At 35.9% G+C, this 16,959-nt stretch overlaps 2 protein-coding genes across 3 annotated transcripts in view; one reads left to right on the top strand and one right to left on the bottom strand.

Moving 5' to 3' along the window:
- LOC126979694 (DNA damage-binding protein 1) overlaps positions 1-5,999 on the top strand; it is a 54,259-nt gene extending 48,260 nt beyond the window's left edge. Inside the window, exons 21-23 of the mRNA XM_050829148.1 lie at positions 1,725-1,891; positions 3,763-3,989; positions 5,577-5,999. Coding sequence (XP_050685105.1) covers positions 1,725-1,891; positions 3,763-3,989; positions 5,577-5,657 — 475 coding nt within the window. The 3' untranslated portion in view covers positions 5,658-5,999. The remainder of the gene's footprint in view (positions 1-1,724; positions 1,892-3,762; positions 3,990-5,576) is intronic.
- Positions 6,000-7,088: 1,089 nt separating this feature from the next.
- LOC126979822 (uridine diphosphate glucose pyrophosphatase NUDT14-like) lies at positions 7,089-14,607 on the bottom strand. Of its 2 annotated transcripts, none has more exons than XM_050829382.1 (6): positions 14,476-14,607; positions 13,782-14,017; positions 12,452-12,659; positions 11,133-11,209; positions 9,854-10,007; positions 7,089-7,271 (listed from the first exon to the last, which is right to left on the bottom strand). In XM_050829382.1, exons 2-6 carry the CDS (start codon positions 13,969-13,971, stop codon positions 7,235-7,237), a joined length of 666 nt encoding a protein of 221 aa, XP_050685339.1. In that variant the 5' UTR covers positions 13,972-14,017; positions 14,476-14,607; the 3' UTR covers positions 7,089-7,234. The 2 variants fall into 2 exon arrangements, with proteins under 2 accessions (XP_050685339.1, XP_050685338.1); XM_050829381.1 differs by having other exon boundaries at positions 14,238-14,606.
- Positions 14,608-16,959: the final 2,352 nt, after the last annotated feature.

Consider the following 16,959-nt stretch of genomic DNA (forward strand, 5'->3'; position numbering starts at 1 on the left):
GAAGGCTGATCCCGCGATAATTTTGACATTCACTGCCTTCGTCCAATCGTCTGGAACTTGGCTATTTTCTTTGGAAACATCCAACATAAATTAAATAGGCGATGCAGGAGGCTTACTGTTAGTCCATCGCCAGCCATCAACATTTCAGTCGTCACTCGATCAAATCCCAGCAAACTTTCCTGACCAATTATTCATCACTCGGGTCCACAATTGTATCTATTATATCTTCTTGCTCTATTTCACTTACATCTTTCTCGAATAAGCTCTCAAAATAATTCTTCCAGCACTCTAGTATCACATATGCTTCATTCATGACCTCACCTCGTTCATTCCAAATCAGTTTCATTGATATATTTATATTTCTGCCCCGCGCTTCTTTCATGAGTTTCGAGAGCAGTTTTATATTATCTCGGTAAATTGCGCCGAATTGTACCTCATATTTCACCTTTTTCTCGTTCCTTTTCTTCTCTATACATTCTTTAACTTTCGCTTTTACGCATCTATATTTGCCCTTAATTTATTTTAACATTATCTTCATTCATACCGCCACACACTTTATATTTGTTGCTTCTATTGCTAATACATCCAGCCATGCTTTTTTTATTTTCCTCGACCATTCTTTTAGTTTCATCAACCTACCAGTCGGCATTCTGGCATTTCTTACGCCTTCTTTTACTCACACCGCATACATCTTCAGCACATTGTATAATGTTGGTTTTAAATACCGACCATACATCATTCTTCATACATTCCTCATTAACATCACTCCAGCTTTTATCTACCCGTTCGCTCAAATGCTTTTTATGCATCGCTTTTACTCGCTGATCTTTCAATCTTTCCACTTTTATACGTTCTAATTCAGTATTTGGTCCTTTTTCTCTGTGACATCTGGTCCACGATAGCCTCCGGGTAGGTAGGTATCTACTACTTTCATTCTCATTACTCTCTCTACTCTCATTTCATCACAAGATCTATAATACTCTTTAACACAACTTTGACCTCCTTCTTTTTCTACGTGTAAATATATATCATCTTATGCTGAAACCACGTATTTATCACAAAAAAACCCTCTCGTTTTTACCCAAAATTCTTCTCTTATCGCCTTACTATAGGAAGATTCCGGAGCGTATACACGTACTAAAAATAGAGGAGTCAGACTTGCTTCCAATCGGACCCATACAAGGCGGGGACTTACGAATTAAGTATACCGACGCCTTTACGGCTGTGTTCTTCATTGAGAGCTCCCGACCACCACAGAAATCTGTGAACCGCCCACATGTCAGTATTTCTTTGCCCCCTTACGTTTTTTCTCATTCACACAAAACACATTTTATTTTAGTTCATCTATTAACTCTAACATTCAACGTCGCAAAACGTTATTCCGATGCCCACTTTCCGCCCCGGCGAGAACAATGTGGTCTTAGGTTTTGGCGTGATGTATGGTGAATATCGTCGCCGCCTACAACTGTTAGGTTGCTCCCCCCAGAATACGAAGAGCAGCCTCGTTCTGTAGATACAGGAGGAGGAGATTCTCCGGCTCTTCCGGTACCTTCCTGGGGTACAGTTACAGTATTTTTTCCTACAGCCATGTGCCCGACGGTCATTGTTTGTTAGGCTGTATGATGTCTTTCGGGTTTGACAGACTTAGGGTTTAAATTAAAAAGAATTTTAAAATAATATCAGAAACATTTTAATCAAAATTTTCATTGATTATCGTTCGGTAGCGCGGCGACGACGGATGAGGAGAGACAACAAATGAGTTACATGGGCCAGTTCCACATCGGCGACATGGTGAACGTGATGCGGCTGGGGTCGCTGGTGGGGCAGCACGCGGACACCGCCGCGCCCGTCTCCAAGCCGGCGCTGCTGGCTACCGTCAGCGGCGCTATATGTGAGTGTGTTGCTATAGTATAGTGACGAAGAGAGACAGACAACACACATGGGCCAGCTCCACATCGGCGACATGGTGAACGTGATGCGGCTGGGGTCGCTGGTGGGGCAGCACGCGGCCACCGCCGCGCCCGTCTCCAAGCCGGCGCTGCTGGCTACCGTCAGCGGCGCTATATGTGAGTGTGTTGCTATAGTATAGTGACGAAGAGAGACAGACAACACACATGGGCCAGCTCCACATCGGCGACATGGTGAACGTGATGCGGCTGGGGTCGCTGGTGGGGCAGCACGTGGACAACGCCGCTGCTGGCTACCGTCAGCGGCGCTATATGTGAGTGTGTTGCTATAGTATAGTGACGAAGAGAGACAGACAACACACATGGGCCAGCTCCACATCGGCGACATGGTGAACGTGATGCGGCTGGGGTCGCTAGAGGGTCACCAGTTGATAAACGACCGACAGTACAGCTTTCGCCATGGTCGATCGGCAGGTGATCGTCTGGTATACCTTACACATAGATGGGCGGCGGCTATCGAGAGCAAGGGGGAAGGCCTGGCAGTTAGCCTGGATATAGCGAAGGCCTTTGATCGTGTATGGCACAAGGCGGTTCTTGCAAAACTTCCATCATTTGGGCTTCCCGAGAGCTTATGCAAGTGGACCTCCAGCTTCCTCACTGGGCGCAGCATACAGGTCGTTTTCGACGGTTATTGCTCGAATCCCAAGCCCGTAAACGCTGGAGTGCCCCAAGGCTGTGTGCCATCTCCCACACTGTTTCTTCTGCATATCAATGATATGTTAGACACCTCCAACATACATTGCTATGCAGACGACAGCACGGGCAATGCCGTATACATGGGCCATGCAGGTCTCTCTCGGGAAATCGTCGACCAGTGCCGAGAGAAACCTGTGTCTTCTATCTAGTCCTCTCTTGAGAAGGTTGCGGAATGGGGTTAATTGAAATTTGTCCAATTTAACCCCCAGAAGACTTAATCTTGCGCGTTTACCACTAAAAACCCCATTTCTCGTATCACCGCTCTTCTACAAAACTTACCTTACAGCCTCGCCTAGTATCGGAGTTCTGGGTCTCGATATCTCGTGCGATTGCCAATTCCGTGGCCATCTGGAGGGCAAAGCCAAATTGACTTCGAAGAAACTCATGAATAGAGCACGTCAATACTTCAAGCCGGCCCACATTCTAGCGCTGTACAAAGCGTAGGTCCGGCCACATATAGAGTATTGCTGTCATCTCTGGTCTGGCGCACCCCAGTATCAGCTCGATCCATTTGACCGCGTGCAACGCAGAGCAGCTCGAATTGTCGGACACCCAGTGCTCTGTGAACGGCTGGATCACTTGGCGTTTTGTAGAGACATCGCTTCATTGTGTGTCCTCTACCGCATTTATCATGGGGAGTGTTCCGAAGAGCTGTTTCACCTGATTCCTGCCGCCGAATTCCACCTTCGCACGACACGCCGCAAGTTGTCACACAATATCATCCTGGATGTGTGGCGGTCCTCCACAATGCGGTTTTCAAGGAGTTTTCTTCCACGTACTACAAAGCTGTGGAATGAACTTCCTTGTACGGTGTTTCTGGGATGATACGACATGGGTACCTTCAAAAAAAAGCGCGTACAAATGGGAAAAAATTAACCTTCCAAGTTCACGTTTTATCGCATTTCGATAACACCCTCTCCCGATAAGCCTCGCTGAGTATGTATTAGTATTCTGCGTACGAATGTTCATGCGATTTCTACTTTCGCAATAATCGGCCAAATTATTAAATAGCAGTGCCAAATTGGGTTCGAACAACTGGGAGTCATCAATTCTCACATTCAATTATATTCTTCTTATTTCTTTAATTTACGTTTCGCAGGTCTAGTAGTACAGCTATCGCAAGACCTGTTTGACTTCCTTCACCAACTCGAGGAGCGACTGACCCACACGATTAAGTCCGTCGGCAAGATCCCACACTCGTTCTGGCGCTCCTTCAACACGGACATCAAGACGGAGCCGGTAGAGGGCTTCGTGGACGGTGACCTCATCGAGAGCTTTCTGGATCTCAGCAGAGACAAGCAAGAAGAGACTGTGCAAGGGTTACAGGTAAGTTTCTATGAGGATGTTGTCATAAATGAGCCGCAACCATAATTATTGACTTCTTATTATATCGGAATTTAAAATCAGTGATATTAATGAATTTATTAAATTCCTGACAATAATTTTAAATCGAATATCAGTTGATTTATTTTTTATAAATGTATACTCAGAGTAATACACATTAACAACAAAGATTCAGCGAGAAAATAATTTACATACTTACTAAAGTTTATTGTATTTGTAATATTATTGTATCTAACGTATAAAAACGCTTTCGTTCACTATATCAAGCTCAAACAAATTATTCAATTTACTAAACAAATATTCATTCGAGCTAGGGAGATAGATGGCCAAACCTCCTTTAATTTTATAAAGCCCTAAACATGTTACTAGTTGAGTTCTAAAGATAACATTTATTTGTAATATAGTGTATACGGATGTGTTGTATTGTAATTGCAGTATTTTAACACATATCCGGCTTAAAGGACCAAAATTATTTTGAAAATTAAATTTGTAAACCAAATTTATGAACGATGCGGGTCTCGAACCCGCGACCTCTCGGATTCCGTCTGAGTGTTGTAAATATATGGAAATGTACGCCGTAACGTAACTTGTTCCGTAGTCACGACGTCACTGATTTTTATTTACTATTTTCTTTACTTTCCGAGTGTTTCTTGTAAGTACAACAATGATGCTTCCTATTAAAGTATTAGTCTTTCTTATATCAAGTTGGTACACGTAACACAACTTATACAGTATCTTAAGAGTTTCAAATAACTATTTAATAGGGGTCGACCCCCAATATCAGTTTTCGTTAATTATTATTTGACACTTCTTTGATTTACATCACTAAATGTCTTAATCATCATGGCTTCTTCTGTTTTTGCTTTAGTTGATCGAAATGAAGGTGCCAAGTTAAATATGAAATTTGCGACATTTGGTACTTATATTACACTGATGTGGCGAAATGGATAGATAGTAATATGTTATCTGCTGGTAGAGATCTATCTATCCAAATTTAACCATCTAACCTATCTATTCCAAGAACTATAATTCTCTATCCGTCATTAGACTTTACATTGTTGCTTAAAAAAACAGGGTTTACATTAAACTACGCCTTGACTCATTGTAATATATTTTTTTTTGTATTAAATGCTGAAAATACAATCCATTTCGGAATCTTAATGAAACAGAAATTAAACACATCTTTTTTTACACCACGTTAGGTCAAACGTAGCAAAAAACTAAGCAATAAGTACATACATTTCGAATTGGAGCTTTGTTTAAAAAAACTATACATGCGCCCCAGAAATCATAGTTTAATGTTCCATAGTGCATGTATCCATGGACTATTCCTAACTCACAAAAATAAATTGACAAAATTCCTTCATTTGGAGTCTTGCCACCCAAAGAATGGCAAAGGTGTATTTTTTTTTGAACTTGTCGAGTATTTCGAAAAACGGACTTTTACTTAACATAAAACATATTTTTCTGATCCGCCACAATCATCTATCCGCAGGTATATTATCCACTCAATACGCCACATCCTGTACCTATACCCAACTATATTATGTAATTATCAACAATTTGCAGATAGAGGAAGGCGGTAGTATGCGGGACGCGACCGTCGACGACCTCATCAAGATAGTGGAGGATCTCACGCGGATACACTGACGCACTTACACCTAATAAATGTTCTATTGTGATGTGAATATTATTATATATTTGTACGGAAATATCCCGTTTCAGACGACACTTAGGGCTCGTTCAGACACGCGGTAAGCTACACGCGAGTTCTTGAGAAGTACGATTCGCGCGGTGCAACGCAACTTAACGCTGAGAAGGGGTTCCTTTTTTATACATATTCGTCTATAGTCGGGGGCCTTACTGACTTGTCTTTAGTATTTTCATTTAATTAAGTAATTATTTTCAGTAGTTTTGTTTTCGAAAAGTCCAATCCAGTTATGTAATATCATGAGATATTTTCCATTTATGTTATATTACTTATATAATATCTTTTGTAGTTTTATTTCATCTTATCCATTCCAGTAGTTAAAGCCATCAGTTATTTTTCGATAATGTTAATTTTCTAAAAAATATATTTCATATTTTCCTTTTAATTAGACCAAATCCAATGATAAAGTCTTTAATAATTTCTACCTTTTCTTAAAGCCAACTCTAGTGTAATGTGCAAAATTATAGCGTTTTAGAATAAAAGAATATAAGCGCTACTTCTATGTATTAGACAATGTATTTACAGTTTTAAATACAAATTTACTCTAGAGAAAGAGTGGGATTATATTGGATGCACTATCAATTTCCAGTAGCTCATCGACTAACTATCAAAAAAGATGTGATCCAAGATGTGAACTTGTTCTTATTACAATGGTCACAATAAGGAGAGGAGACAATGTTTTTGCCATGGAGGGGTTCTATAGTTAAGGCGGAGACAGACATATTTCAGCCATAACGGCATCTTCAAGTAACTGGCACACCGTGAATACATTTACAAGACAACTCGCGCAGTTTGTCTTGCGTGCCTATATTTGAAGGCCTATACCTGCCATACTTTACCCATGAGATGTTGACACAAAAAACGTGGACTAACGTCCACGTTTTTTTTAATGCAGATAATATTAGCAAATTACATAGAATGATATTTCTATTAGCAGCGGAATGTGTACTGACTACAAGAACTATTAGCCGACGTGTCTGAACGCAAACTTTATTCATTCCTATATGCCGGATAGCTATTCCATGCATTATGCAGCGATATGAACTATGTTTGCAGGTGTTCCACATGAGTTTTAAAGTTGATATGTGCAGTGCATTTATACTATTCCTCGTACAATATAATTTTTTTTCTTGTTACCATTCTTCTCATCTTTGTCGCAGGTCATTCAATACATGTAAAATATATATATAATTTAATATAAAAAAAACCTTAGTATATACTAAGGTTTTTTTTAATAATACCGCCTTTTGAATAACGATTGTACTGTTCATTTTTTATAAATAAAAAATGCCAATGTTTTATTATGTTTTATTTAATGTTTTTTTATAATACAAATAAATTTAAAGACGATAAATAAAACAAAGAGGAGGTAAGTTAAATAAGACCCAATTTATTTATTATCCACACAATAATCACAGTATTTTTTTCATTGTACCCTCAAACTCGGAAAAAGCACATAAATTTCGCAAGTCAACAATTATTACCACGTTTTACATTCATATAATATTGAGAGGTCCTAATCCTTGCATTCCTTGCAAAATGTGGCGAAACTCCTGTGTAAATAAAAAAGGGTTAACAGCCGATTTCAACGTTCAATAGAATTCCTAAATAGGCGATCCGAGATCGATATTAAAATCTTTTTTCTGCTTTTGGCATTTCTATAACCAATCTGAAAAGTTTTGTCGTTTTTTGAACCCTATTTATTTTAGTTTGATATTTGTATTAATGTGTCAGATAAGCATTATATTTTCTAAAGGCGAATTTGTTGGTCACCTATTTCACCGCATCTTTTAAAACCGGAGAAACACAAAGCGTATTGCGATACAAATTTTAATTTTTTAAGTTTCCTAAAGACGCTGAATCAATCTAATTTAAAGTGATCATTATAATAATGAAAGTACCATTCATGATAGCTACCTATTTATTTCCAATACTAAGTAGGTTTGCTAAGTCGTAGTCTTCCAACTCATACACAGGTACTTCTCCATTTACAGCTCATTGTGCGGCATAATACTCAACGTTGAGTGTTTCAACTACAGCAACGCTTCCCACAATCGAGCACTCTCAAAAGTACTGCTTTCGCGTGATGCGTAGAATAGATACCAACTCAGTGGCAGACAATTAACTAGTGTTTTTTTTTTTGTTTAAGTTGGCATTGATCGAAATCATATTTATATATAATCGCTTGTAATATTGTTTATTGTTAAAACAAATTTTGAAGCTTTCGTTTTGTTGTAGTTTTTTGGACGTAATAAAAGTAAATTGAGACTGTTAAAAAATATTTTACAGAAACATACTTTTGTCTACATTGCAATAGATTTGTATTTAATATAATTTTTTTTTTCAACATTGGACTTAGTTTCGTTCCTATTAAGCATCAGCACAATTCGGCAATGTGCGCCACTGATCGTTAGAGTAATAGCGTTCTGTGGCCACTGAGTCGCATTATGCTCTGTAATTGAAAAATCACCATTACTATAGTTGTACTATTATATATTCTTTGTAGATACTAACCAGCGTAAACTACAATGTTCTAGAATTATCCTTACCGGTATTTAAAGGGCCACGATTGAGTCATTAATTATATTGGTGTTTCCCAAACCCTGTAGTACTGACACGTATCAATATATTAAAATAAATCACTGGCTAAAATCCTTATTCTATTATATACACAGGCCATAGACAGACATGTATTTTTCTTTAGCCATATATTATTATCACTGATAGCGAGTTACAGATATCGCACGAGTTGAATGCAGAGTTCAGGAATGCGATAGTGATGTGACCTTATTATAATTGATGACTTTACAATGCTTTAAGTTTATCATTTTACACCATATAGAAATGTTAAAAAATGATTTTATTAATAATCTAACACATACAATTAACCTTAAAATTAAATATCAAATTTGTTCTGCCTTTCTTCATCACATCAGTCTAAAACATTTTTCGCCATTTATCCTGCTTTGCGAAGAATCAAAACTCGTTACAAAATCAGGCCTCGACTGCATTTAACTCGCGCGATATCTGTATGTAATTTTGTTTGTTCCATTTAAAAGATTTAGCGACGCGTAAACGATGATATGCTGATCTAACAACTACAGCAGTTTTGTTTTACAATCTCGTAGTTGTAGAACCTTATACTATTTTCTAAAATGAATTCTGCCTCAGTTACTCTGTTCAACATTAGCTATCAGCTCAATTTTTGGTATGAACTAGCACCATAACAATTTTGACAATATAAAGAGGCACTGAAATTTATATATATATATTTGTGTTTATTTATATAATCCAATTTAAATAAGGGTTCTATGTAACATGGACAGTTCTAAGCATAATAATGTTCTACATAAAAATCAAATTGAAATGATATTATTCTACATAATAAAATGATGATCATAACAATAGTAATAACTTGAATAAAATGACATTTCATTTATTACAACTAAATATCTATATATATAATGAGAATGGTCTTTGTTTGAGGCTTAATCACACCTAAACCACTGATCGTATCGACATGAAACTACCACATTCGATGCGAAATTTATCCTTGATGGTTTATGGCTACTTATGTTTTTATTGTATTTTAAAATATGCCCAGCGAAGCGGTCGGGAACGGCTAGTTAATATAATTTAATTAATAAAGTTGCTGAAGAAAATATAAGGGAAAAGGTTATGTTCATATTTAAAATATGGAAATTATGTTGCAAAATTGACGACAACAAGTTCAATAAGCAATAAATATTTTATACATAATCAAAAGGAATATAGGTACCTATGACCAATATGGAAAAGATATAATACAAGCTGGAGTGAAACTTGTACAAGTTACCAAGTATGTAGCCAATATTACAATATTTGTTCTAAAGAAATGAAGCTAACATCTCATCTAAAATCTCCTCTGGTTTGTTGGAGTGTACAACTAAAAATTTTCATATTATGGAGTTGGCAATACATGTGACGTGTAGCATAACCCATTATATTATATTGTCTCCCCAAATGTTACCCCCTCTATTTAGATCCCACATAACCAATGAACAACACTGTCTATATCATATCTAGTATTATACATACATTTAATGAGCTATTATCATATGTATACCATTGTACTATATAATAATAAATAAATTACTTTCTATACTTGTCCGCCTTATAGTGTAGAAACCACATAAGTGCAAACAGGCAGCTTGGTGGACTACATATAGGGCCTGGTGAGTTGATCATCTGTTCTATCTGCGGTATTGTCATCTCAACAACTTCAATTATTTCATCATCAACACCACCACCTATGAACAATACCAACAAAAATACAGTTATGTTATAATAATTATTATACACAGGAATAATTAATGTATTTATTTATTCATGTATAGGAAACAAACAGTATTACATATATATTAAATATTAACAAATCTTAAAACTTACACTTTTACCAGTGAAGTTTCCAACAATTTATACCATCAGTTATGGCGCCTATTTCTGCCGTGAAGTAGTAATGTGTAAACATTAGTGTTTCAGTGTGACGTCCGCCATAGCTAGTGAAATTACTGGGCAAATGAGACTTAACATCTTATGTCTCAAGGTGACGACGCAATTGTAGTGCCACTCAGAATTTTTGGGTTTTTCTAATGCTCAGTGGTACCCGAACGACCTGCTCGTCTCGTCCCTTATTTTCATAAAAACAATAACGAATAAACGACCTGTTGGGACGCGTCATAGTCTGGCATAAATACGCTACCTACCGGGTATCGGACATAAACGCCCGATTTCTGAATTGAGTATTCAAGCTGAGAACGACTTAAGTATCGTTTTGTCTCATTCAGTTGTTAAGATTTCAATGCTACAGAACGATACTTAAGTTGTTCTCAGCTGGAATACTCAATTCAGAAATCGGGCGAAAATATCAGCAGGAATCAGGTCAAACAGCTAGATACACTCTATTTAGTTACACAAAGAAGACATGTCTCTACGCAACGCCAAGTGATCCAGCCGATCACTGGATTGCCGATAATTCGAGCATAAACTGTTACCTGGGTGCAACAAACGTGTAGCTGGACCTGCACTATGAATAGGACTAGAATGTCGGACATCTTGAAGTATTGCATATCACTATACAATCTTCAAAACCAAGAACGCACACTGTCTCATGGTCTAAGTCCATATCCAAAAATATATCCCTTCTCTTTCATTCGCTTTGCTGCACATAGGTATTCTTTTATTCAATCCATAGATTTCTTTTGTTTGGCACGCCTGAGGGAATAATTTCCAAACAAAATGTACCCTACATCCTTTTCTGTACCTCTGACAATGTATGTGATACCAGTTGATTATCTATGGTGTGACAGCGAACGAAATAACATTCACATTATAATATGTATTAGTTATGATTTGTTGTATTTATTTTAATATACCTTGCTCAGTCTTCATGTCATCTGTCACTTCACAGTAAAAAAATGTCTGTAATGAACCCTGGACACCCACTCCAGACCTGTATAATCAGTCATATTATTATTATAAAAATAATTTTAGAAAAATCTGAACTGGTAGGTGTACACCAGACTAACATTATCAACAACAAAAAAACTATGACAGATGCAAAAGTATAAACCAAAGAAATTGATCGAGATATAATGGTTTTGCTTAAATTTTACATAATTTTCCGGTGTGTCACTATACAAACAAGTCCCGAATTGAGAACCCCACTGCAGAGTCACTCCAGCATAAACTAGGGAGGGAATACAGTTACTTAAAAATTGACTGTTATCAATTATTACGGTACGGTAAAAATAATTTAAATCTACATGAACAAACCAGACTAATAATTAATTTGCCAATAAGTCAATATTATGTTGTCTAATCTCCAGCACATCCAACTCAAGAACCAATCGCAGCCAACCAATGTTGATGAGCAACTCAAATGAGTTGTGGTTATTTGATGTTAATAAGGTTTTTTTGATGGTTTCAGTCTAACATTCATTGCGTATTTGCTTATTTGTTTAGACAACATAATGGATTGTATTCTTAAAGATACAATACATTAATGGATCTGTTGTGATGGTTGTGGTAAAGATAGAATGTTCATTTACATGACTATTAAAATAAGTTTAAATTGAAATTAAACTGCTGAACTATGATATGAAATGCCTGCTTGCTTCATATTAACTTGAACATATTCGATTTTACTGTTTACATACGAGCAATGTGACATTTTAACAATGCTTCTAATAGTTTTGTACATAACAAATACTACAGCCAGTTTACTTGTGTACATATATGCTATGCAATATATTGCCAATGTTTGGCATAGGAGTACCTACTTGGCCTTTCTATCTCGACTTATTTCTGTGGTATAAACTGTTGCTCAGCTAAAAATCTCATCTTGGTAAATTAGACTTTGTACATATGCCATTTTCATTATGTCTATGGTAGCTCTATTAAACAAAGGTTGTTCACACTATTGTACATCTATAATGCAAAAGTGTATTGTGTAAGATAAAAGATAATTTACCGAGTATCATTTAGGTACAGAGAATCACTTTTTAGAATTGTAAAATCAATTCTGTGGGTGGCTTGTTTACCACACATATGATGTGATGTTATATGACTCAGCAATGATAGTCTTAAGCAGCTTCACTTAGTAAATCACCCCAGGTACATAGATAACTTTATTAACATGAGTGAGAGTGAAGTATTCTGATAGTTAACAGTTACCACTTAATAATATTATTACCTGTATGATGTTATCTTATGCAAATCCTCCAAACGGACATCATATCCACATTCTTCTAACACTTCTTCTTTTGCTATTTCTTCTATTGACAATTTTTTGTCTATGATACCAGCACACATCTCTAGAGCTATGCCAAGAGAGGCTGGGTACTTCTCAGTATCTATTGGCTTATGTCGATCATCAGGTTGGATAGAGTTGAAATATATAGCTGAAAAATCAACAGCAGTCACAATAAGGGATGAAACAAGCAGGATGTTCAGCTGATGGCAATTATAATGCAGTACTGCTCAAGATTCTTGAAAAATCCAAAAATTCTGAATTGCCCTACAATTGAGCTGATAACCTTGAGAGATAAGAATTTCTCTTCATTGGCCCAGAAGTTTTACTAGCTACGGCCCTTCAGACCGAAACACAATACTGCTCCACAGCAGAAAAAAAGGCCACCATTGTGGTATGCATAATCTAGCCATACTCCTGTGCAAAGGAGCCTCCCACCGGTGGGAAAAAATATTTTTACTACCTTTTTTCACCTGGAGCCTAAGGCAACCACAATTCCCCTTTGAACTGTGTAGAAAGTCATAAACAGTTGTTAGCCAGTACATACTTCAAAATGACCTTCTACAAATAGAGTTCCGACCATGACCATGACCCATGATAACTTCTAATGAACAATTTGATATTTATACTGTTTTCAACTATAACGCACTTGACCTTTTATTAGTTATGATTTTACAGTTAACCCAAATTATGTCTCTGAGATAACAACCATTTATTATGTTTATTGATTCACATTGAACAAATGGCTATGGTTTGGTTCCTTAAAAGAAATATTATTTTGATTTTGAAATCTTATCTGTTTCTGGGAAAATAATATCTGTACAAGTCTTCTTCAAAACTTCAAAGCTGAAAATACTACTATAACATTACATTTATTACTTAAACATAAATTAATTGCTACCAATATACCCACATTTAAATAAAACACTTAAAGGATTAAAAAGTGTATTTGTAATTGTGTTTTTAAATTAAATTTTTGCATAGATGTTACATTTTTATTTCTGTTATCCTTTCCAGATCTTGTTTTAGGGATAGTACTATACACCCACAGGTAAATTAATATGCTCTATGAAGAAAATAAGCCCAGTAGCCAGTGAAATGAAAAGGTTCATACTTTTCCCTGATGTAATAAGGTCTAGTGTGTATAATATTATGTAGTCTTTACTTATATATACATGACTTTGCACTCTCCCCGACAATATACTGCTAACAAAACAGATTAACATACAAATTGGAAACACTATACTTCAGTATATAATAATATTATATTTACCTGGGCGAAATTGTTTGACAAATATCATCCTTCTACGAGTCACATTAAAAACAATGATAGCCACACTATCATGAACTTCCAGTAAGTCCCAGTTCTTTTTTTTACCATTCTGAGTATAATTTAATCTAAATGGTTTTACATATGGAGAATCTGGCAGTGGCGATATATAAACATCTTTAACATCTTCCATTTTTATTTATTTGAGTAGAGAAAGATTGAGAAATTATTTTTGTAACCTGAAATTTTGATAAATATAGTTTATTTTCACGCTTGACTATCAATCAAAAATGTTTTTTCACTTTTAAAAACAAGCTTAAATCTTTTCTACTAGAAAAACAAAAGGGCTCAAGAGGCATAAAAAAATTAACATAACAAAAAAAAATCTAATTAATATGTTCTACTTAATTACTTTATCATGAAAAGCTATTTTAGAAAATTAAATAAAACTATTCATACCTTAAACTTTTAATTGTGTGTGTAAATTGGAAATTTCTGAACGTTGGGCCTAGATTTTTAAATCACGTTTATTTATTTAGCTAAAATGTGTTTTAGTATAAATTGGCAAAAAGAAAACACGACGTAGGGAAATACAAATCAAATAATGTATTTCCTCTAGCAAGAGTAAAACATAAATAATACTTTGAATATTTTAAATTTTATTGTAATAATTATTTTAACAAATTTTTTATTTTACCTTAGCTCACTGACTCGAATACTATTTTTATTTTTTACTCTAACGTAGGCCCATAACACTTTTGGTCACAGGACACAGACTTAGAATGGAAATACTACCACAGAGCACTATAACTCTAACGACTACAACTCCTATTGTCCAATACCCTATCCGACTATTATTGTTAACACACGTGCTGCCGTTGCCGAGCTGGTAATGGCGTTGTGGTCTTATTTTAAATATCGCTTAGGCCTTAGACTATTAACGCTACAGAAGTAGCGTAGGTATCTTCATTAAAAATAGAAACGACAAGCGAAGTACAACTTAGACTGAGATAGAACGGAACAAAGCTATTGATCTTGCATCTCCATCGCGTGACCCATTTTAATGTTTGGCCCAATTTCAACTTTGGGCAAACAAACAAAGAGCTGTCATGTCATTGAGCTTGCGAATAATATTTTTGTGGTTATATTGTTTTGAAACATATTTGTATGTATAGTTATAAAAGTTAACCATATGTGTGAGTTTAGTGTGTCTTGCAGCCAAAGCCGTAGTAAATATAAATAAATCCAGTATTTCGCTTGCACGCGTAAGAAATACTTTTCACCTAACGTTTTCAATATAATATGCAACAAGCTTGACTTAAATAAAGTTATTATAAAATATACTTTCCAATGTTTTGATTTTTGACCCATAGTCACCTATTTTCAATAAATTTATCGTAATCAAAATACACATAACTTAAAACAGTGACAATGAGAATGTTGCTATTATATAGTGCCATAGTTTTCCCATGTTTTAGGGTTTTTGTTAAAATAGCATACAGCAGGTATTTATTATTAGTAAGTAAGTTTATTTACAACGATATTTATATGGAGTAAGGAATTTATACGTATACCGATTATTGATTATAAAATAAGGGGCATGATAACTATGTGTAATAAAATAAGATATAAAATTATTTATATTCCATGATTCCATTAGATCCAATAATAAAATACAATGGATAAATGCAACAGGATGAACTGATTTATGGGTGCCAAGTAAATATGCAAGAATTTCTTCAGTCCACTTTGATCTAACTAATCTTATTACTATTTATTATAATATTACTATTCGATTGCTAACTAAACTTAAACATCGCCGACGAAATGTGTAATATTTCGCCCCATAACAATAAACTTCTTATAAGGGTATACAATAGACTTTGAACATTACTGCTTTCAAGTAAGGTGTTCATTTGAATGGATGTCTTAATGGTATCTGTATAAGTTAATATACAGGGTGTCCCAAAACTCAACGATAACCTGGTACCGGGCGAGAGGCCAAGGTATACCAGTTATGAAAAAAATAAGAAAAAAAATCTATGTCACTTAGTCAAGCGATGATAGACATTTTTCGAAAATGTTAAAAATTTGACACCCTTTGTCGCATTTTTAGGTACTGTGATCGCAATTTTTACAATTTTACAGTGATTTTTTTAATAATGTTATCTCAAATAACAGTCCTATTAATGGTAACCACAAATGAAAGTAATAATCATTGTTAAATAAGTAAAATAAATTAAATTTTGACGAGTTATGGTTTATAAAATTTATGTCAGTCAACTTTGACACTCTACGTTGGCAAAAAAATGTACTACACTACCTATGGCAAGTTTTTTTAAAAGATGGCCCATTTAGTCTAGATTTCAAAATAGTACAACACTTGCCACTTTTCTTGCCAATAAAACTGCTATTTCGTATGCTATGTGTAGGGATCCCTCAGTAAAAAAAAAATACCTGATATTCTTTTGTTTGAAAAGTTCGAAGTCTCCATTGTTTGTAATGAACAAAAATGATAAAAAGAAATGGATAGTAGTTATGGTATTTGTCAAAACGAGACGTCACTATCCGTCTCACTCACAACGACTCATCAGTCGTTCATAATAAAATTTAAACAATAACATTTAGTACGCATCGTTTCTTCGTTTACTGCGCTTCTCTCGTAATCGTGTTACTTTCGTACTATCGACTTTGGCTTGTGTTACCCTGGACTTGATACTCTATCCGTACTTGACGACTCTGGCTTTGTTTTTGGACTTTGTGCTGTGCAAACTGTGTGTGAACAACATGCCGCATTTGTACACACCGCAAGAGTATGCAAATATGCATCTTATCTACGGTGAGTGCCATTGTAATGCCTCTGCGGCAGCTCGACTGTATCGGGAGAGGTACCCGAATGTGGAGCGGCACCCAGATTATCGTGTCTTCCTAAATGTGCACGCATCATACCCGGAAGGACGATTACCCAGTGCTCGTACATCTGGTGGGAGACCTCAAGGAAACTACGACGCTGAAGTTGAAATTGACCCCAGTACCTCAGTACGTGCGATTGAAATTGCAACGGGTGTGGCGAAGAGTACCGCACATCGAATTTTAAAACGATACGATTTTCATCCTTACCATGTACAACGTGTGCAGAGCTTGTTACCACGTGATCACGCACCCAGAGTTGATTTCTGCA

Source organism: Leptidea sinapis, chromosome 4 (genome assembly GCF_905404315.1).
Source record: "Leptidea sinapis chromosome 4, ilLepSina1.1, whole genome shotgun sequence".
NCBI lineage: Eukaryota > Metazoa > Arthropoda > Insecta > Lepidoptera > Pieridae > Leptidea > Leptidea sinapis.

What these genes read in the sequence shown, in the direction of transcription:
- LOC126979822 (XM_050829382.1), bottom strand. Translation starts at nt 13,971, where the DNA reads ATGGAAGATGTTAAAGATGTTTATATATCGCCACTGCCAGATTCTCCA. An exon ending in TGTCAAACAATTTCGCCCAG is followed by an intron (nt 12,660 to 13,781) that starts GTAAATATAATA and finishes TTGATTTTTCAG; the next exon opens with CTATATATTTCAACTCTATC. An exon ending in TGACATGAAGACTGAGCAAG is followed by an intron (nt 10,008 to 11,132) that starts GTATATTAAAAT and finishes TATTGTTCATAG; the next exon opens with GTGGTGGTGTTGATGATGAA.